Consider the following 23,704-nt stretch of genomic DNA (forward strand, 5'->3'; position numbering starts at 1 on the left):
GAGGCCCCAGGCAAGCGATATGGAGGGGCTATGCAGAGAGAAGATGACTGTAGCCAGTTCCTGGCTATCATGATTTTGGTAATGTCTCTCTCAAATTCATGTCCACTTGGAACCTTGGAATATGTCTTTTTTTGGAAATACGGTCTTTGCAGAGACTTAGTTAAGATGAAGTCTTTTTGGATTAGGGTGGGCCTTCAAAAAAGAGGAGAGGACACAAAGAGACATAGAGACACAGGGAAGAAGGCTGTGTGAAGATAGAGGGATGTAGCTACAAGCCAAGGAATGCAAAGATTGCTGGAACCCAAAAGGAGCTAGGAAGATACAAGGAACAATTCAGAAGGAATGCTCTGCTGACACCTTGATTTCAGATATCTAGCTTCTAGAACTGTAGGGAATAAATTTCTGTTGTTTTCAGCCACCCAGCCTGTGGCAAATTGTTATAGCAGCCCTAGGAAACCGATACACTGACTATTCAACAGTTTCAATGCAGACACTGAATAAAGGAGCAAGCTTGGACATTTCAGCTCCAGCAAACACAATGCAGAGAATAACCAAGGCTAGATATATGGCCCCCTGACCTACTCCAAACATCTCCAGCCAAAGGGAGCTACCCAGCCATCTGAGGCCCCATTCATAGTGGAGCAGAGATAAATTGTTCCTGCTGTGTCCATCAAATTCCTGACCCACAGAAGCAAGAGCATAATAAAATGTTCACTGTTTTATGCCATTAACTTAAAATTTTTTTTATTGTAAATTGACAATTTGTATTTATGGGGTACAAAGTGATATTATGATTTATGAATACAATATGGAATAATTAAATCGAGCTAATTAGCCTATCCATCACCTCAAATACTTAACATCTTTTATGGTGAGACCTTTTGAAATTTAGTCTCTTAGCAATTTTGAAATGTACAATACATCATTATTGATGATGTTCACCACGCCATGTAATAGATCTCAAAGAAAAACCTTATTCCTCCTGTCTAACTGAGACTTTGTACCCTTTGGCCATTATTTTCTCATTTTCCCATCCTCCAGCTTCTGGTAACCACCATTCTACTCTGCTTCTCTGAGTACAATTGTTTTGGATTCCACATATAAATGGGAACATGTAGTATTTGTCTTTTTATGTCTAGTTTATTTTGCTTGGCATAATGTCCTCTAATTCTATTCATGTTGTTGCAAATGATAGAATTTCCTTCTTTTGAAAGACTGAAAAGTACTCCATGGTGTATATATACCACATTTTCTTTATCCATTCATCTGTTGGTGGATACTTAGGTTATTCTGTAAGTTGGCTATTGTGAGTAGTGCTGCAATGAGCATGGGAGAGCAGACATCTCTTTGACAAACGAATTCTAAAGCTGTTGGGTAAATGCCCGGAAGTGGGATTTCTGGATCATATGGTAATTCTATTTTTAGTTTTTTGAGGATCCTCCATACACTTTTCCATAATGGCTGTAGTAATTTACATTCCCACCCATGGAATGCAAAGGTTTCCTTTAATCCACATCCGCACCAACACTTTATCTTTTGTGTTTCTGGTGATAGCCATTCTGACAGGAGTGAGATGACATTTCATCATGGTTGATTTATATTTCCTGAACGATTAGTGAGGTTGAGCATTTTCTGCGTATTTGTTGTATGCCATTAAGTTTTGTTTTTTACTTTTTATTTTGAAATAATTTTAAATTTATGGGAAATTGGCATAAGTAGTACAGAATTCCATATACCCTCCCCCCAGCTTCTCCTAATCTTACATAACCATAGTGATCGAAACTCAGAAATCAACATTGGTATAATACCATTAATTAAAGTATAGACTTTCTTAAAAATTTACCAGGTTTCCCACTAGTGTCCTTTTTACTTACTAGTATCCAATCCAAGATCCCATGTTACATTTTGTTGTCATGTCTCCTTAATCTCCTCTACTCTGTGATAGTTCCTCAGTCTTTCCTTGTCTGTCATGATGTTGACCCTTTTGGAGAGGATTGGTCAGCTGTTTTGTGAAATATCCTTCCGTTTTGGTTTATGTGATGTTTTCTCATGATTAGATGAAAGTTACGAATTTTGGCAAGCATGCCCTGGAAGTTATGTGACCTTCTCAGTCGATCACACTTGGTATACCTGATGCTGTTATATATCGCTATTGGTAATGTTTCATCTTGATCGCTTTGTTAAGATGGTGTCTGCTGGTTTTCTCTACTGTAAAATTACTATTTTTTATTTTACAATTAATATATATCTTGGGGGAGATACTTTAAGACTATGCAAATATCCTGTTTCTTCTCCAGCTTTCACCTACTAATTTCAGCATCAATAAGTAGATCTTGCCTGAAATAATTATTACCGTATGCCACTAGATTTGGGGTGATTTTTTAATGCGACAATAGATAACTGGAACAATGTGCATCAGCATTACTTTTAATGATTATACATTAATTCATTAGATGGATGTGCCATTATTTGTTTAACTAATACCCTTCTATTGAACATTTAGATTATTCCTTTAGGTTTTCAATTTTTAAAATTACACATAATGTTGCAATGACATTGTTAGTCAATTATTGCAACGATTACCTTCTGTGGTAGGCTGAAAAAAATCCACCTCAATCCCCCAAGAGATATCTATGTCCAATCTCTAGAGCCTGTGCATGTTACCTTATTTGGAAAAAGGGTCTTTGCAGATGTGATTAAGTCCTGAAATATTGAGATGGGCCCTAAATTCCATCATAGGTAGGCTTATCGGAAAGAGATGGAGGGAGAAGAGGTAGATAAGGAAGAGGAAAAGGTGCTGCAGAGACAGAGGCAGAGATTGGAGCAATGTAGCCTCAAGCCTGCTGGCAACCACCAGAAGCCAGAAGAGGGAGGAACAGAATCTCCTCTAGAACCTCTGGAGGGAATGTGGCACTGTTGACACCTTGATTCTGGATTTCTGGCCTCCAAAACTGTGAGAGAATAAAATTCTGTTGTTTGAAGCCACCAAGTTTGTGGTAATTTGTTAGGGCAGCTATAGAAAATGGGTATACTTTGGAATACATTCCTATAAGAGAAATACTCAGTCCAGGGTTGAACTTTCACAAGATTTTTATTCACATTGACTTACTGAAATCAAGTTAGATTCTTACCACATTGTATCTGAATATTGTTTTTCTGTGCCAACAACAATGGATTTTGTAGTTATTTTTAAGCTTTGTTTATTTAAAGTGGAATCACAATAATTTGTATTTCTCTGATTATCAGGGAGGTTATAGATTTCTTTTGTTTAGCCAAGTTGTGAGTTACCTAGTCATGTCTTAGGCTCTTTTATAAAGTGAGGCATTCTTTATTGATTTGAAAGACATTTTTAAATATTAAGGATATTAATTCTTTGTCACAAATACCAAAATATTTTTCTTTTTTTAAATTTAAATTTAATTTTTTAAATTTCTTGCTCTAGTTAGTCATTTCTTTTATGTTATCATTCATTGGTACTCTGCTTTTAAAGGCCTTTTATGTCTCAAGATTATATAAAAATATATATTTTCGTTTCATCAGTTATAATTTAATGAAAAAATTTAAATATTAACCTACATGAAATTTATTTTGGTATTAGATATGAGGTATAGAGTTGATTTAGTTTTTTCCCCTAATTTGCTAACCAGCTATTCCAAGACCCGTTATTAGATAATCCATCATTTCCCCACTTATTTGAAGTGCTAACTTTATCATGTACGAACTGGGTTTGTTTCAAGGTTTTCTATTTTATTCCATTAAAATTTCTGTCTGTGCTGATGTTAATACCACTCTATTTTGATTATTGTGTCTTTGTAATACATTTTATTAGAGCAGTATTTTGGAATAACATGTTTTTCTCAAATCCGTTTTTTTTTCTGAGTTTAGCAATGACTACATTATTTTTTAAAAAAGATAGTGCAAGAGCACCTCTAAAGCTATAGCTTATGAACTGCTTTTTAATTTATTTAAATGTCTAAAGACCAGTATATGAACGTAGCCTGTTTGGAAAAGTACAACTTACTAATATATTTCCTTCAATGTTTATCAGTAATTCTACACCTTCCTAGAAATGAGACTACACCCCTTATTCCCAAAAGCAAAAATAAAAACAAAAACATGGACAGTGTCAGGAAAGAGATTCTGGATGTTTTAGTATCTCAGCATCTATAGTTTGGAAACCAGGAGTCAAATACTGATTTTTCTAGTGGATAGGGCTTTTCTGAAAGACCACACCTGCTTGTGGTTGACTCTGGAGCAAGCAGTGTAACACAGGCCACTCTGTAAGTGGATCTCTGGTGGCCTTTTAACATTAACCTTTTCGGTCACAGAGTTCACTACCCAGTGAACTTTTGGTCCTGGAAGGCGAGACATTTGTTTTCAGTTGCCCTTTTTTCAAAACCAAATCAAAACTATACAATATGTTTAATTTTTAAAGCTCCTGGCATGTATATTTGGCTTTAATCTACGTTCACATTGTTTTTCTGGAGTCACGTGACTGTTGCAGGTCCTTTAGACACTTTCCATAATGTTAGATTAGTCCTGATGTTCTAACATGGAAATTAAGTGGACTTAATGATATGAAAGCTGGAGCTGCAAGGGGCTTGAAAGCTGTTAGGAGAATCATTGTTTTAAACATGATGACATTATTAAAGCTTCAGTTTTTAGATTCTGACTTCTTAGTTATTATGTATTGGCAGTGTGTACAAAGCAGGTAAGATGCAAAAGTAGGGTCAATGTTAAAGGAAAAGGGAATACAAGATACTGTTAGGTGAACCAGATGTCTGTTTCCCTTCACTCTTGCTACTGACTGTCTTAATTAGTTCACACTTGACCGGTTCACCAAAATAAAGAGGTAACATTATTGTATTACTGGCTTCTTCAGATTTAATTAGAATCTCTTTTTGATGATTGTTCTTTTACAGAAAAGCCAAATTCCTTAATGAAATTTCCTGCTTGCTGTTTACTTCATAGACCTATGTTTTGGAGTCACTTATTGCCACACATATCTGGTTTTTTTTTTTAATCTTAGAAAAGTAGTTAGCATTTTACTTTAGGCTGCATTATTAACCTAATTACATTAATTTTTTTTGGACTACATAACTATTACCTTATTCTAAAAGAGGAAACTTTGGGAATAATCAGCTTAAATTTGTTGTTACTAGCAGAATATTTTCACTGCAAGTATGAAAGAAATAATTAGAAACACAAGAGTCCAGTTTGACCTCATGCCACGGATTTTTTGAAAGTCTCATATTCCTGCTATTTCAGCATAGGCACTATCATAAGGTGGTATGAAACTACTTACATCTGTTCTACACTGAGATGAATTTCCCATTACTCATTGGATCCCAGCTACTGTTTTAATGAGAAATGTATAAAAATTTAAAAATACTTTTAATCAATCATATATAGTCGTAAATTTCTAAATAAAATATTTTTAGAAATGTTATTAGGAAAACAGGAAAATTTTACCTTTTTTCCCTCTAGGATAATTTTTTGTTACCAGCACAGTTTAAGGCACTTGTAAATTGCCAGTAGGTGGCAGCATCTAGTTACAGTAAGTACTTTAAAAAGCCTTAAAACACTTTTAAAAATTTTGAAGCTCCTGGATTATATTTTTGGCTTAAACCTGTAGAGCTCACATTGTATTTCTAGAGTCACGTGACTGCTGTAGGCCCTGTAGACAATTTCTGTAATGTTAGATTAGTCCTGATACTCTAACATGGAAATTAAGTGGACTTAATGATATGAAAGCTGGAGCTGCAAGGGACTTGAAAGCTATGTTCAGAGAGAATCATTTTAAGCATGACCACATTATTAAAGCCAGACCTATTTCAGCGTATCTATCAACATACCCACACATACTTTCTTTCTTTTCATTTATTCTCTTTAAACAAAGGGAGAAATTCTTAGGATGGGTATTTTTCTTTTCTAGTCAGTTTTTCTTATCCTCTTATTTAAGAGTTAGCTTCAGGTTGGGTGTTCATGCGTGTAATCCTAGTGCTTTCAGAAGTGGAGTCAGGAGGATTGCCTGAAGCCAGGAGTTTGAGACCAGCCTGGGCAACATAGCGAGACCTTGTCTGTACAAAATATTTAAAAATTAGCTAAGCATCAGGAGGCTGAGGTGGGAGGATTGCTTGAGCCCAGGAGTTTGAGACTGCAGTCATGCCATTGCTCTGCAGCATTTGTGACTGTGTGAAACCCTATCTCCACAAACAAACAAACAAACAAACAAATAATTAACTTTAAGGACTTTGGGCTGATGGCTGAATGACAATTTCCAACCTGTTTTCAGCTTCCAAAACACTAAAACCATCCCAGTTCGCTTGTAACATCACAAATAAGCAACAGCGAATAAATGAAAAAAAAAACTGTGTTTGGATAGTGCATTTACTTTTATTTATAGGTCCTAAACACAAAAGAGGCCTTGACTCCAAGAGAAAGTTGAAAACAACATTAAATTGATTTATATCACATTTGAACCTTATAATCCAGACATATTAACCTCAACTTTACTGCGATTTTGAAGTAAACAATATTGTACTTGCTAGAGATCTCTGAAATATTTTAAGTCTGTCCCATCCCATTACTGAGGGATCACTTTTGGGTTTTCTTAGAGGCATGTTGCAAAAATCAAAACTCTTTACATTGCCAGGAGTTTTCCTGTAGTTTCTATCATTTATCTAATGAATACAGGTAGAATTCAATATTCTTTGAGACAAATGCGTCTGGTGACAGGATTGCTTATTGTCTACTTTTGATAGAGCTTATTCTTTTTGTCTTTGTCACATTTCTCTCTCGTGTTTCTAGCTCCAAATATATACATGCATATAAACACAAAACATCAACATCATAACCAATTAGGCTTTTTAAAATTTGAGAATACTTCTTTCTAGGTGCCTTTTCTATAAGATTCATATATGTGGTACTTCTGCTTTTGGATGCTTGGTTAAATGCTCAAGGAAATTTGGTAGTCTCTTTCTACTCTGATATGCAGGGGATAGAGGGAGGAAATCACATAACTGCTGACTGAAACAGGTAAGGATTTTGGTTTTTAGTTTCGTTGGAGTCTCAGCATTGCTTAGCAATCTCTTTTGCATTCTCCAAAATGGTGATTCCAAACTGTTACTAACTGCTTCGTCTCCCATCTTCTGCGAGACCTTCCTTCACTGTGTTGTTTGGTCTTCCTTTCCAGAGAAAATGAATCTACAGGGTAGGAATTCCTTCAGATTCTTTCCTTCTGTTTCTAAGCTTCATCCTGACTATGCTCATCCATCCCCTGCCTCTTCCCTCTAAGTTTAGATGAAGGGAAGGTACTCTTACTCTCTGAGGCCAAAATCAGTAACATCCCTTTCACTGGCTGTTGGTTTGTCAGCCATTCCATTTTTCATCTGGAGCTTCTTTAGAGTAAGGTTTAAAAAAATGAGGAAAAAGGCTTCAATCTCTCTGGCTCTTTTCCTTCAACTTACCATGTTTAACTCTTCTAGTCCTAAAACAGAATTGAAAAGCCATTGAACCAGTGAATAACCAGCAAAACATACAAATAAGCCTTTTTCCTCATTTTTTTTTTAAAACTTACTCTAAAATAGACACCACTCAGTTTCCCTCTTCTCCTTAAAGGTCAGACTTCTTGAGAGGATAGTCCACATCACCTGGTGCTACCTGGTCAACTTCCATTTACTTCCTAACTTTTCCATGTCTGTATTTTCTACTGTCACACTATGGAAGCTGCTTCATCAGTGGTCCTCCTAAATTCAAAATCTAATGGCATACCTCCAGTTTTGATTGTACTTGACATCTCTGTAGAATCTGACACAATGACCTTTCATAGCATAGTACATTTTTTACTGGATTTATTATTCCCTGCTGGTTTTCTTCTTTTTCTTTCCTTCTTCCTCCCTATTGTTGAAACCTATTCCTTCTTTTATATGTTTTCTCTGCTTTGGTTAATGGTTTCATCACCCACCTAGTCTTCTAAATTGGAAACTCAAGAGCCAGCCTGAGTTCCTCCCTCATTGTTCCTTTACACTGCTTCCTTGAGTTCCCCAAATGAGTACTTTTTCTGCGCTATCTGTATCTGACTTGGTTTTTTTTAACCCCCATTATTAAATGGTTTGATCTCAGCATTTCTCTATCAGACTATTTAAACAGCTTTCAGTCTTGCCTCCATGGTGCCATTATTTTCCTGCAAGATCATTGTACTGGTTATCTAGTGCTGTGTAACAAATTACCCCTAAAACATGGCAACCTAAGCCAACAAACATTTATAATCTCACAGTTTCTGTGGGCCAGGAATCTGGGAGCACCTTAGCTGGGTGGTTCTGACTCAGGATCCCTAGTGTCAAATGGTTGCCCGGGCTACAGCCATTTGAAAGCTTTACTGGAATTGGAGAATTGGCTTCCAAGCTCACTCACATGGTTGTTTGCAGACCTCAGTTTCTTGCTAGTTGTGGGCTGGAGACCTTAGTTTCTTACTACACGAGCCCTTCCATAGGATGCGTGCGTATCCTTACAACATGGTAGCTGACTTCTAGAGCATGTAGTAAGTGCTCAACAAATTGAGTTATTGTTAGTATTCCTGTGATTACTAGACATTACTGCATCAACAGGAACACGGTATGTGTCTCTTATATTATCGTTTATATGTCAAGGAATTTCTGCAGGTTTCCTACATCTATTGGCTATGCCTAGGTCTTATATATCTTTTTATTATTACCCTGATTAGTGTTTAGCCCATCATATTTATAAAGGGTTATTAATGACATAGTGACTTTTTACACATTTATAATTTGTTTTCTAGTTGTACATTTAACTAAATTATATTATTGATTCTAATTATTTTTACTTGTTTACCTTGTTTTAGTTTGTGAACATATCATCAGGAAATAATGTTAATTTTTGTGTCCTTTTTAACAGTGATTCCTATGCTGAGAACTATAAGAACTAAGTGTTGAAATTTATTGAATGCATTTCAATATGTATTTAAATTATCATAAATTTTTATTTCATGACCAACATATTTCATGTTTTAAAATTAATAGCTTTAAATACTAAATGAGTCTTTTATTCCTGCACCAACCCTTCTTAGTTATGGAAGATTATCATTTTAATTTAGTACCAGATTTAAATGGATGAATTTATTCGGATTTTTTGCATCTATATTTATAAGCAAGGTTAGTTGTATTTGCGTGTGCACACACAGATGTGTGAAATGTTTGTTATGGTATAGGGGGTATAGTTGGGGGTGGAGAGTAGATGTATGTATGTTTGCTTTGTCAGGCTGTGTGAACTTCATAAAATGAATGGGGGTGGCTGCTCATTTATTTCTATGATTTGAAACAGTTTATATAACGCAGGGATTATCTGTTCCCTTAAAATTTGAAAGATTTCACTGGAAAAACCATCTGGTTCAGATAATTTCTTGGAGGCAATTCTCTGACTCTTTTCTCAGCTGCCTTCATATTTACTGTTCTATTTCAGGTTACTAGCTATTCTGGAGTCAATTTTGGCAATGCATCCATGTCACTAAGATTTTAAAGTATCCACTTCACGAAGATTTAAAAATTTACTAATATACAATCTCAGATAGTATTTTAAATAATAATTCTTTTTCATATTGTTTGTACCTTCTCTTTATCTCTAATTTTGTTCATGTTTTCCTCAATCTTTTTAATCTGGAAGTTTTTTCTAAACTTTTTATTTGGGCACAGTTTTACATTCACAGAAAAATTATGAATATGGTGCAGAGATTTCCCCTATACCCACCCCCAGTTTCCCTTATTATGAACATCTTGCATTTGTGTGGTTCATTTGTTTCAATTAGTGAACCAATTTTGGTACATTCACATTTCCTTAACTTTTACTTAATGTCCATTTTTTGTTCTAGAATCCCATCCAGGATGCCACATTCCATTTAGCCCTCATGCCTCCTCAATTTACTGTTGGCTGTGACACTTTCTCAGACTTTTCTTATTTTTGATGACCTTGACAGTTTTGAGTAGTACTGGTCAGGTATTTTGTAGAATGTCCAGCAGTTGGAGTTTACCTCATGCTTTCCTCATGATTAGACTTGAGAGTGTGTGTTTTGGGGAGGAAAACCATGGAGTTACAGGGTCATTTTCATTACATCATATTATTAACATAACATTGCTATTCATGTTAACCCTGATCACCTGGCTGAGGAAATATTTGTAAGATTTTTCCACTGTAAAGTTACTGTATTTCCCCCTCCTTTTCCACACTGTACTCTTTGGAAAGAAATTGCTATTATTTGCAGCCCCTGCTTAAGGAGTGGTGCTGGGAAAACTGGCTAGCCATAGGAAGAGGGATAAAACTGGACCTCTACCTCTTACCATGTACAGAAATCAACTGAAGATGGATTAAAGATTTAAATGTAAGACCCCCAAACTATAAAAATTCTGGAAGAAAACCTAGGAAATACTTTTCTGGATATTGGCCTAGGCAAAGATTTTATGACTGCATTCTCAAAAGCAATTGCAACAAAAACAAAAATTGACAATTGGAACCTAGTTAAACTAACTTCTGTGCGGCAAAAGAAAATATCGATACAATAAACAGACAACCTATAAAATGGGAGAAGGTATTTGCAAACTATGCCTCCAACCAAGGACTATTATGCAAAATCTATAAGGAATTGAACAAACAAAAACCAAATAACCCCATTAAAAAGTGGGCAAAGGACATGGAGAGACACCTCAAAAGAATACAAGAGTATGAAAAAAGGCTTAACATCACTAATCATCAGAGAATTGCAAAGCGAAACCACAATGAGATACCATCTCACACAAGTCAGAATGACTATTATTAAAAAGTCAAAAAATAACAGGCATTGGTGAGGCTGCAGAGTAAAGGAAATGTTTATACACTGCTGGTGGAAATGCAAATTAGTTCAGCCATTGTGGAAAGCAGTTTGGAGATTTCTCCAATAACTAAAAATATAACTACCGTTCAACCCAGCAATTCCATTCCTGGGTATATACCCAAAGGGAAATAAATTGTTCTACCAATAAGACACCTGCACACATATGTTCATCACAGCACTATTCATAATAGCAAAGATGTGGAACCAACCTAGATGCCCATGAATGGTGGATTTGATAAAGAAAATGTAGTTTATATATACCACGGAATACTATGCAGCCATAAAAAAGAACAAAATCATGTCGTTTGTGGCAACATGGATGCAGCTGGAGGCCATTATCCTAAGTGAATTAACACAGAAACAAAACTAAACATTGCATGTTCTCACTTACAAGTGGGAGCTAAACCCTGGGTACACATGGACGTAAACATGGGAACAATAGATGCCAGGGACTCCATAAGGAGGGAGGGAGAGATGGGGCAAGGGTTGAAAAACTTTCTGTTGAGTACTATGTTTACTATCTGGGTGATGGGATCAATAAAACCCAAGCCTCAGCGTCATGCAGTATACCCTTGTAACAAGCCTGTAGTGTACCCCCCAAATCTAAAATAAAAATAAAAAAAAATGATGAAAGCATCATTGGTATGAATTTGTTTCTGAACATATCTTTATCTCTATAGCATACTCCTGTATGTGGTGTCATTGTTTTCATTATTTTCCACAAGATGTTACTGTTTTTATTTCCTCATTGATCTAATAGTTACTTAGAAAATGATGATGCCTTTCTTTTCTTCTCCAGAATTTTGCATAAGTCCTATATTTTAAAAATGAATATAGAGTCTCATAATATTGTCATGGTTTTGATATTTTTAAAAATAAATTTTATTGTGTATATTGAAGGTATACAACATGATATGAGATACATATATGTATATCTATAAATATATATAGTAAAATGGTTACTATAGTGAAACAAATTAACCTATCAGTCACCTCACATAGTTACCCATTTCCTTTCCTCAACCCCCCATCATGGGAAGAGCAGCTGTAATCTACTCATTTAGCAAAAATCCAGAATGTAATGCACTATTATCAATTATAGTCCTTGAGCTGTACGTTAGATCTTTAGACTTGTTAGTCCTGCATATCTGCTACTTTTTATCCTTTGACCTACATTTTCCCATTTCCTCCCAGTGTTCCCTCCCCAGGTAAACATTGTTTTATTCCCTTTCTCTGTATATTTGACTTTTTCCTTTTTTTTGAATTCCACATATAAGTGAGATCATGCAGTATTTTTTTTGTGTGTGTGTGTCTGCCTTATTTCATGTAGTATTATGTCCTACAGGTCTACCCATGTTGTGGCAAATGGCAGGTTCTCCTTTTTTAAGGCTGAGTAATATTCCTGTGTGTGTGTGTGTGTGTGTGTGTGTGTGTGTGTGTGTGTTTGTGTGTGTGTGTGTGTGTGTGTGTGTGTGTGTTTGTGTGTGTGTGTGTGTGTGTGTGTGTTTGTGTGTGTGTGTGTGTGTGTGTGTGTGTGTGTGTTTGTGTGTGTGTGTGTGTGTGTGTGTGTTTGTGTGTGTGTGTGTGTGTGTGTTTGTGTGTGTGTGTGTGTGTGTGTTTGTGTGTGTGTGTGTGTGTGTGTATTATAGTTGCTTTATCCATTCATCTGCCAATGGCCACCTGGCTTGTTTCCATATCTTGGCTATTGTGAATGATGGTGCAATAAACATGGGCATGCAGATGTCTTTATGAGGTGGTGATTTCATTTTCTTTGGGTATATACCCAGAAGAGGAATTGCTGGGTCATATGGTAATTCTTTCTATTTTTAATTTCTTTAGAAATCTTCATACTGTTTTCCATAATGGCTCCACCAATCTATATTCCCTCAAACAGTATACAAGGGTTCCCTCTTCTCCACACCCTCACCAATAATTTGTTATCTCCTATCTTTTTGATAATAGCTTTCCTAACAAGATGTTATCTCACAGTAGTGTTGATTTACGTTTCCCTGATGATTAGTGATGTTGAGCACCTTTTCATATTGTTGGTCATTTTTATGTTTTCTTTGAAAAAGTGTCTATTCACTTTGCCCATTTTTAATCAGGCTATGTTTTCTTGCTATTGAGTTGTATGAGTTCTTTATAAATTTTGAATATTGACACCTTATCAGATATGTGATTTGCAAATGTTTTTCCCAATCTGTAGGTTTTTTTCTTTTATTGATTGTTTCCTTTGCTATGCAGAACCTTCTTAGTTAGATGTAGTCCCATTTATTTATTTTTGCTTTTTTATTCTGAACTTTTGGTGTGATACCCAAGAATCATTGCCCAGGGCGATATTAAGGCACTTTCCTTCTATGATTTCCTCTAGGATGTTTATAGTTTCAGATTTTATGCTTAGATCTTTTATTCATTTTGAGTTGATTTTTGTGTATGGTGTAAGATAAGGGTCCAATTTCATTCTTTTGGATGTGGAATTCCAGTTTTCCCAGCACCCATTTATTGAAGAGACTACCCTTTCCCCATTGCGTTTTCTTGGGCCCTTGTTAAAACTTAATTGACTGTATGTGTTTGGATTTATTTCTGGGATTCGTATTCTGTTCTGCTGGTCTATGTGTCTGTTTTTATGCCAGTATTACACTGTTTTGATTACATTGCTAATACCAATTTGATTACCTTTCTGTGTGATGCCTTCAACTTTAGTTTTTCTTTTTCAGAATTGCTTTGGCCATTTGGGGTCTTTTGTGGTTCCATATGAAGTTTAGGATTTCTATTTCTGTGAAAAATATTGTTGAGATTTTGACGGGAGTTGCTTTGGGTAGTGTGGACTTTATCACAATGTTAAATTTTTTGATCCATTAGCATGGAATATCCTTCCATTTATTTGTGTCCTCTTGAATCTCTTTCACCAATGTTTTATAGTTTTTAGTGTCCAGGTCTTTTACCTCCTTGGTTTAATTTATTCCTAAGTACTTCATTTAATTTTTTGATGCTATCATAAATGAGATTGTTTTCTTGACATTTTTAGGCTAGGTCGTTTGTGTATAGAAATGCCATGGATTTTTATATGTTGATTTTGTACTCTACAACTTTTCTGAATTTATTTATTACTTCTAATAGGTTTTTTTTTTTTTGGTGGAATCTTTGAGGTTTTCTACATACAAAATCATGTCATCTGCAAGTAGAGATAATTTTACTTCTTCCTTTCTGATTTGGATGCTTATTATTTCTTTTTCTTGTCAGATTGCTCTTGCTGGTGCTTCCAGTACTATGCTGAATAGAAGTGGTGAGAGTGGGCATCCCTACCTTATACTAGATCTTAGAGGAAAAGCTTTCCGTTTTTCCCCATTGATTATGATGTTAACTGTGAACTTTTTATAAATGGCCTTTATTATGTTGAGGAAATTTTCTCCTATACCTAAACTCTTGAGAGTTTTTATCAAGAAAGGATGCTGAACTTTGTCAAATGCTTTTTCTGCATCAATTGAAATGATCATGTGGTTTTTGTCTTTCAGTCTGTTAATGTTATTTATGTATCACATTGATTGATTTACATATGTTAAACCACCCTTACCTGCCAGGAATAAGTCCCACTTGATCATGGTGTGTAGTCTTTTTGATATATTGTGGAATTTGGTTTGGTAATATTTTATTGAGGATTTTTACATCAGTGTTCATCAGGGATTCCTGGCCTGTAATTTTCTTTTTTGTGTAGTCTTCGTGTGGATTAGGTATCAAGGTGATACTGGCCTCATGAAATATGTTAGAAAGTATCCCCTCTAGCCGTTTTTTTTTTTTTTTTGGAAGAGTTTAAGAAGTATTGGTATTAATTCTTCTTTGAGAGTTTGGTGGAATTCAGCCATGAAACCATCTGGTCCTGGGGTTTTCTTTGCGGGGAGGTTTTTAATTACTACTTCAATCTCTGTGTTTATTGTAGATCTGTTCAGGCTTTCTGTTTCTTCCTGATTCAATATTGGTAGTTTATATTTTTCTAGGAATTTATCCATTTTCTGTAGGTTATCAAATTTGTTGACACATAATTATTCATAATAGTCCCTTTTGATACTTTTTGTTTCTTAGGTATCTGTTGTAATTTCTTTGTTTTCATTTCTGATTTTAGATATTTGAGTCTTCTGTTTTTTCTCAGTCTAACTTTTGTTGATTTTGTTTGATTTTTCTAAAAAATAACTCTTAGCTTTATTGATTTCCCCTTCCTGATGGCTTTTCTATCCTCTATTTGATTTATTTCTGTTCTGATCTTTATTGTTTTCTTCCTTGTGCTAACTTTGGGTTTAGTTTGTTATTTTTCCAGTTCCTTGAAGCATAATGTCAGGCTACTTATTTGAGATCTTTCTTCTTTTATAATGTAGGCATTTATTGCTATAACTTCCCTGTTAGAACTGTTTTTGGATATTTTGAATTTGTTGAAATCTTTATAGTCTAGTAGAGACGTTCTCATTGTAGGAGACATTTGGATGTGTGCATTTTTGGCTGTCGTAAGGATGTGCTGCAGGGGAGAATGAGGGAACTACTGGAATTTATGCCACTATGCCAGGGGCCAAGTTTGCTAAAGGTCAGGACTTGCATAAGGGGACTCCACACAAAGAATTGTTTTGCCTGTAATATGATTAATTCCGCCAGTGAAAATTCACCTAATATATGATTAACTTTTGTAAGTGTTCCATGGGCACTTGAAAAGAAGGACTGTTTCTCTCTGTGTAGAACAAATTCTGAAATATGCAAAATGTTGCCGGGCGCGGTGGCTCAAGCCTGTAATCCCAGCACTTTGGGAGGCCGAGACGGGTGGATCATGAGGTCAGGAGATCGAGACCATCCTGGCCAACACGGTGAAACCCCGTCTCTACTAAAAAATACAAAAAACTAGCCTGGCGAGGTGGCGGGCACCTGTAGTCCCAGCTACTCGGGAGGCTGAGGCAGGAGAATGGCGTAAACCCGGGAGGCGGAGCTTGCAGTGAGCTGAGATCCGGCCACTGCACTCCAGCCCGGGCAACAGAGCGAGACTCCGTCTCAAAAAAAAAAAAAAAAAAAAAGAAGTCTGCAAAATGTCCATATTACTTGTCTACTTGATTTGCATTCATCTTAGAGAGTTCTGTTAAGGTCTTTCAATATAATTGTGCTTTTACTAGTTTCTGAAAACTGATTGGACTCCTTCAATACAGTAGAAAATGCGTATTATTTGTGAAACCAAAAAAGACGACCTTGAAGAAAGAGTATACTAACATGAAATGACAAGAGGATGATTTAAAAAAGAAGCTAAGATGAGAAAGGATTACAAGGAAAAATAGGAAAAAATGTACCTATCAGAGTAACGAGCACAATTAAGACTGCAGGAGAATCAAGGCACTGAAGGATGCTCCACAGCATGAAGGGATAAGTAGTTGAGGAAATGATGAGGTAAATAATAAGTGTGTAGATAGGGAATAGGAATTCCAACTAAATATTACAGAAATTTCTGAGAAAGTAAACCAGTATAACTTCTACAGAAACAATGATCAAAGAAAACTTGTGATTTAAAAAATATTATGTATGTGATTTAAAAAATATTATGTATGTGCTATTAATGATAAAAGGCCAATACCCATATATACACAAGTAAGAATTCTGAACCGTGGGAAGGCCCTAAGAAATCTTACAAGCATCCAGGCCCAAATTAGAATAATCTTATTTTGCCTATAAAAATGGAAGCTGAATTCAGATTTCTTTCTTTCAATAAAGGAAAAATATAGTAACTAGGGATTACATATTGCTTCTGTTATTGGGGCATGAAGACAGCAGAAAGACATTCTTAGATATGGTAGAGTGGATAATTCACTGTTAATATTGTCTTTGGAATAAATGTACTTGAAAACATACTCTAGGCAACCAGCAAATGAGTCACAATGTACAATCCAGGATTAGAGAAGTTGCTATATAAAGGAATTACCTGTGAGCATTATAACCAGCCAAATACAGAGGTAAACAGAAAGAAATGTATGTTTAAAAATCCAAGAATTACTCTACACTAGAAGATAAGAATAACAATAGGTAGGCCTAAAAGTTCAGATTATATTAACAGAGGCTGAAAGGTGGGAGAAAAAGGTGAGGGTAAGTAAAGCAATTCTGAATTCCTTGTGTTACTTTAGAGGAGGGGCAGAAAACCATTTTTTTGTTCTTGACTTCCTTAATATAGAAAAAATATGTTTATATAACTTAGACTTCAAATTAAAGTGCAAACTTTCCAAATTGTTGTATAGTTAGGATTACGGTTTATAAAAGAGAAAGGAAAAATAAAAGACAAGAAAATGAGCATTAAAAGAAAGGAAGAAAGGGAGGGAGGGAGGAAAGAGGAAGGAAGAAAGCAAGAATGGGATGGAAGGAGGGAAGGAGGGAAGCCCAAACAGGAAAACCATTAGGATCTAACAGGAAAATCACTAATATGTCTAGTGATGTACATGTTAGATGAGGCAATGAGTGTACTCTTTTAAACTAGCCTATTAAAAGATACACTCTCACGTTGGTTTTCTTACAGTCCCTCATTTCACTCAGTTCTCCCCTCCTTCCCCCTTTATTATTGTAATCCCATCTTCTTGCCTTTTTGCATTCATTAGTTCTTTCCTGTGACTTACTCCTCTAATTTCACAGATGTCATGTATTTTATATTGAGGATGCCAAAATGTTTTTAGAAATTGTATGATTTGTGTAAGTATTTTCAAAATGTCTGTTGTCCCATTGATTACCAGGCTGCTGTTTCATTTGTTTTTCATGTTTTTCCTTCTGTGTCTTCTCCTCCTCCAATGAGGTAAAATCCATCCACACCTGCCATTTGCCAACAGAGCAGAAAGGCACATCTGCCTTGAGTCTGCTCATGGTCCATCTGGATGCTGGTAAAATTGTGATTTTAAATCTCTGGTTGCAGCTTAGGTTGCTGTGCCCAGCTGCCATTTCAGTTTTGAGTGTCTAGCTGACATTCACTACTGAGGCTCTGCCATACTGGTTCGGATTTGATACCTATAACTGATGTAGTTCTGGGGACAAGCCTTTCAGGGCTCTTAGCATCACATCTCTGCCTCCACTGTGAGGATTTGCTTGCAGGAGTACATCTTTATTGCTCATTTCTGCCTCCTTTCTGTGCAGTTTTCTAAGAGTTGCAGCCCCTGAATAGATGCAGAAAGAAGTGTGACGGCAGTTGAGTAACAGCATTTGAACTGCCTCGAGAAACAGTGTTGTTGCGCAAGGAGATGGGGACTCTGGTTTCTGGGTGATTTTTTCCTTTTATCTCTGAGTCAAGGGGCTGCCTTCCATCTAGATCTAAGTCTGTCCCTGCGCTGTTTCAGTAGGCAAAGCTTGGCATGGCCGCTGATAACAGTAGGTCCTCGAATGACATCGTTTCATTCAACATCGTGTTTTTTTTATTTTTAATTGTTTTAATTTTTATTTTTAGAGACAGGATCTCATTTTGTTGCCCAGGCTGGAGTGCAGTGGCATGATCACTGCTGACTGCCACCTTGAATTCCTGGGCTCAAGGGATCCTCCTCAGTTACTCAGCCTCCTGAGTAACTGAGACTACAGGTGCACGCCACCATACCCGGCTAATGTTTAAATTGTCTGTAGAGATGGGGTCTTGCCATCTTGCCCAGGCTGGTCTTAAACTCCTGGGCTCAAGAGATTCCTCTCGGCCTCCCAAAGTGCCGGGATTACAAGTGTGAGCCACCACGCCGGGTTCAATGTCATTTTATTATAACATTGATGAGAAAAAAGAAAAAGGATTCCCAGCTAGGGCCACTGTCTGTGTGGAGTTTGTCTTCCCCCTGTCTGCATGGGTTTTCTGCAGACACTCCGGTTTCCTCTCCATCTCAAAGATATGCATGTTAGGTTATCTACGTGGTTCCACCGTGAGTGAGTGTGGGTGTGTCTGAGTGCACTTTGCCATGGCATCCTGTCCAGGGTGTGCTCCTGCCTGGAACTCTGAGCTGCCAAGGTAGACTCTGGCCACCCGAGACTCTGAATTGGAATAAGCTGGGACATAATTACCGTATTTATTTTTATTAATTTTTCTTAAATATACTTATAGCCCACATTTATGTCAGTGTTTAATATTAGAAGTGTTTTGGTCTTTATTTAGAAGTTTAATCATGTTTTTGTGACCAGAAATATGCCATAGAAACTTAATTCTTATTTATATTAATAAAACTGTGGTAAAATTGGTTTTGTTATATGTCGTTTTGCTTAAAGTCGCAGTTTCCAAGAATCTATAGATGACGTTAAGAGAGGATTTACTATACTTGTGTAGGGCATCTAAAAATTCTACAGCATAGTTCAGTATTCAGAAATGAGGCTCTTTTTCCCTTTCTGTTTCTCCCTGCCTTTTCTCAGGGTAGTGTCTGGGTTTGGGAGGACGCTTGTGTAGCATCATGGCCTGGGGGTGGCGGGTGGGGGGTGGCGCGTGCATCTGGTCCTTGCTGTTCTCTCAGAGGCATCCTGTCCTGTTTGGTCTGTGGATATGGGAAGCCAGCTGGGGCATCTGCTGACTTGTAGCTGGTCCCGTTTAGCCTTTGCCATCTGCCAGCAGATGCTGATGTTCTGTGTGGTCCCTGCCACATCCTCTCTGGTGGGAGGCTGTATGCCAGCCCCTTATCACGACCCCAGTCATCTTCACAGGGGCATGTGAGAGCTTCTGGTCTCCTTCAAGCCACAGGCCAGCCAACCATGGGGAACTGTGTGTGGTTGTGTGTGTGTGTGTGTGTGTGTGTGTGTGTGTCTGTGACTGGGGGACAGGGGAGAGAGAGACAGATTACTTCAGCCCCTGTCTCCCTGTAAGCATGCCACACTGCCTTTGCTTCTCTGCAGCTGTCATGGGTGGATGGAGAGCACTGTGTTCCTGTGTGCGGGGTCTCCCTTCAGTTCCAGGTGTACAGTGAGGCAGAGCTCACTCTGCTCTGGGTTTCTCCATCCTCTTCAGGTTCTCTATGCACCTCCAGGATTTCACCTCCAGGGGCTGTGCCGGGGAGCAGCTTAATACCTGTATCACTTGTGTCTGCTCTAAACTCATCCCCTCTGCTGGTCTTCTAGGTCCTCTAGATCCTTATTTGGGATGGGTTTTAATTTCTTCCATGGGTGGCAGTAAGCAATTTAAACCACATCCTGCAGTCGTCCTCTTTCAGGACTCACATGAAAAACTGTGCTCAATCATCAAAGTTTTGGCTCATGATCTCTAAAGGGAGATTTTTTTTTTCCTTCTCACATGAATGTTTGTAGTGAAGAGAGGAATTTAAAAAATTTTCTTATTAACTTTTAATTTGGATGTAACTTCAGATTAGAAGTCAGAGGAAAAGTTCAAAGGATTCTCAAATACTCTTTATCCAGAGTCTCCAAATGTTGAAATTTTACCACATTCTCTTTTCTCTCTCCCTCTCCACACAAGGACACACATATACACACATACATGCACGATTATACATATAAATCAGGAAATGATTATTATGCAATCATCAATAGGCTTTATTGAGATTTTGCCAGTTGTCCCACTAATATCCTTTATAGCAGAAGAAAAACCTCAGACTGGCTTACATTCCCGTCATACCTTTTAGTCTCTGTGTTTTATGACGTAGGCATTTTTGAAGATAGTAGGCCTATTATTTTGTACCATGTCCTCTAGTTTGGGTTGGTTGGTGTCTGCTCGGTTAGGTTCAGGTTATGTGTTTTTGGCAGGAATCCCACAGGAGTGATAGTGTCCTTCTCAATGGATCAGATCAGGAAATGCATGATGGTGCTTGTCCCGATACTCACAATGTTAACTTTAGATGAAAATGGTGTCTACCAGGTTTCTCCATGGTAAAGTTACTATTTTTCCTTTGGTAATTAATAAATTATCTTGTGGGGAGATAGATGCTTTGAGGCTGTTATCCTATTATTCCTCAAACTGTCACCCACTAGTTTTATCGTTCATTGACGATACTTACCTGAGTCAATTATTATGATGGCTACTAAATGGTTAATTCCATAATTTCTTCTACATTATTTTTGAGAAAGAAGGAAGAACTTTCTAAAGGGCAACTTTTGGAATTCAGAATTTTTTTTTTTCCTTAAGGGTTAAGCTCTCGCAACTGAATGCCCAACTTTTAAAACTGTTGTCTTTTAAACTCAAAGCTGATCGATGGCACCTTTGTTGTAGGTAGTACCCACCTCTGTCTGAGGCAGTGAGTACCACTGGCAAAGAGCCACAGGGTCACAAGAGTAATTTCACCTTCTTCTTACCACCTGTGTGACACTGGCCTCAGATAGTCGCTGATCACCTGCGAGGGTTTGCAGTATTGTAAATTTTCATATTTTTATGTCTTTACAGATGTTTTAGTATAAAATTGAGTGAAACAGTTATCCTAAAGGAATATGGGATAGAAAATAAATATATTACCACTTCAGGACTGTGATGTAAATGTAACTTAAACTGATAATAAAATGTTGCCAAATTACTGACTTGCTGAGCCTACTTGTAATGAATATTCAAGATCTCTTAATAATAGTGGTTGCACCAAAAAAATGAAGGTTCAAAAACAATTTTAAACCTTTTTGTTTTTCTAAGTGGTTGACCTCTCTCTCCCCAGGCTTACACCACAAATGTGCTTGATTAACTCATCAAAGATTGTACAAAGACTAACAGGGTAATGTCAACCCCAGTTCATAAATCATTATTATGAATTCCAAATTAGGGAATTGGAGTTGATGAATTAGTGTTTATAGCAGAAGTTTTGTGTTTTGAATTTGGTGGTTGTGTGTTGAGGGTAAATGTATCTTCTGCCTGCTTCCTTTGTCTGTATCAGCTCATAGAGAGTGTCTGAACTTGGTTCACTTTCCGGGAGAGGTGGTGGATCCTGTAATATCCTCAATACGTCCCATGTTTTCTGAGGCAGAACCATTTCTGTGCCACAACCTGGCAGATTCTCTCACATTAGGGTATAGAGACACACTTATAATAAAATGTTTATGTTAGCAGCATCTTGGAAATATACAGTGTCCAAATCAGCTAGTAGGAGATCATAAAATAAACTACATTGAAACAAAGAAGTTGAAAAACACAATGTCCTATTTTCTTTGTGGAGGTGCCAAGAAAATACATTAGAAAAGAAGAAAGTTAATTGCTAAGAGTCTCCCAAGTTATCTCTCACATGCTTTCATCTTAATGACTGATCACATATTTGAAGTCTCCACCTTGAGGACCTAAAGAAAATCACAATTATATTTACTCAGTGTGCATATTCTCTGTATTATGAACATCAAGATTTGGGTGCATTGTCTCTGGAGAGTTAATGTGATATTTTAGCACACTGTTACCCATATTTTTGTGCTTAAGTTCTAGGGAAATGCTGTTTAACTATCTTAGCTTCTATAGTTTGTTTCATTGGCTCCTGTGTACAAAGATGATTGTTATTTCTACTTGGAGGTGACATTGACATTGTCTTAAGAAATTTGTATGTCTGGGGGGGATTGAGGAACACTGGAGAGAATATTAAATGTTATCTTTTAAAAACAACTTTGTAGACAATTTCTTAATTTAGTTTGTGAGCACTGATTTTTTAAATCAGCAGGTCCTTTTCATGAGAATCAAGACACCTTTGCCTCCGTGTTTCATACTCAGATCCCTCCAGAAGAATATGAAAAGCAGATGCAGAAACTCAGTAAAGGTATGTTTTAATTTGTGTGATTATACATATTTTCACAAGGGAATACTAGCTGTATACAGAAATATTCATAAATGAAATCAGTTCATGTAATTTAATCCAAAGGTAAGTGGAAGCAAGTAGGGTTCAGGATGACACAAGACTGGTCATTGTTGCAGCTAATTGTTGAGAATCTGTTGTAGCATGTTCTACTTTGGATGCTTGACATTTTGTATAATATTAAAGAGTTTTTTTAAAAGCTGGCTGCAAGTAATGAAAACCTGGCTTAAGCAGAAACAAATCTGTGAAAAGGATTTTGGTGGGAGGCAGCTTTCTTTGGTTCCCAAGAGCATATGCTGTGGTTAGTCATTCAGAGGTTGGCTCAATTCTGCAATCCTAGAGAAGAGCCTGAGTGATCCAGCTGGGTCAGGGGCCTACCCCTGGCTCAACCAACTTGTCCAGCCCAGCGAGGTTTGGGGTCTGTAGGAACATGGCAGCTATATCACTGCCAGACTGGAGAGGAGAAGAGGACATGTACAGTGAAGACAGTTCTGGCCAGATAACCCAATGTGTTTTCCCTACTATTTATTAGTAATGTATTTTAAAGAAGCTCTATGATAAATAGAGACGTGGCTGTGTTCAATTTGTATTTTTTAAATGTTGTATTGCTTACTAGTATATGAAACTTCAGCTGAATGAATAAACAAACCTCGTATTTCAACTTAAAAGACTGTATACAACTTGAATTAAGGAAAGAAGTGTTATATCTTGTATCTATTAGGCCACTTGCCAAAAAGGTAACTCATACTTTAACTATTGGTAGTTGATTTAAAAGATAATTATGTGACTGTTAAAAAATAAAACCCCAGGTTTAAAAAGTAGGTTTATTTGCCTGTAAGCTTATATAACTTAAATTTGAGTAAAATATTTTTTTTACTCAAAGCTACTTTTATTTGAAAAGAATTTTAATCAAGAGATCTTACTCTTTCCCTCCTTCTTTCCAGCTATTTTCATCAAAAAATGGTTACATCTGTATTGACTTTTTCGTAACTAGCTATAAACACACCAATTGACTAGCTCACTTCATCCTTTTTGTTCAGGTAACCTCCCTTAGAAAACAAAATTAACTTTTCTGTAAACTTTGTCTGGATTGAGCTTGTGACTGGTG

General features: G+C 36.7%; 1 protein-coding gene across 1 annotated transcript in view; it reads left to right on the plus strand.

Annotated features, from left to right (window-relative positions):
- The window catches only part of FSIP1 (fibrous sheath interacting protein 1), a 192,691-nt gene that overhangs the window by 19,977 nt on the left and 149,010 nt on the right, over nucleotides 1-23,704 (plus strand). Inside the window, exon 6 of the mRNA XM_030931580.1 lies at nucleotides 22,465-22,560. Within this exon, the coding sequence (XP_030787440.1) occupies nucleotides 22,465-22,560 (96 nt within the window). The remainder of the gene's footprint in view (nucleotides 1-22,464; nucleotides 22,561-23,704) is intronic.

This window comes from Rhinopithecus roxellana, chromosome 5 (assembly GCF_007565055.1).
Source record: "Rhinopithecus roxellana isolate Shanxi Qingling chromosome 5, ASM756505v1, whole genome shotgun sequence".
Lineage (NCBI taxonomy): Eukaryota > Metazoa > Chordata > Mammalia > Primates > Cercopithecidae > Rhinopithecus > Rhinopithecus roxellana.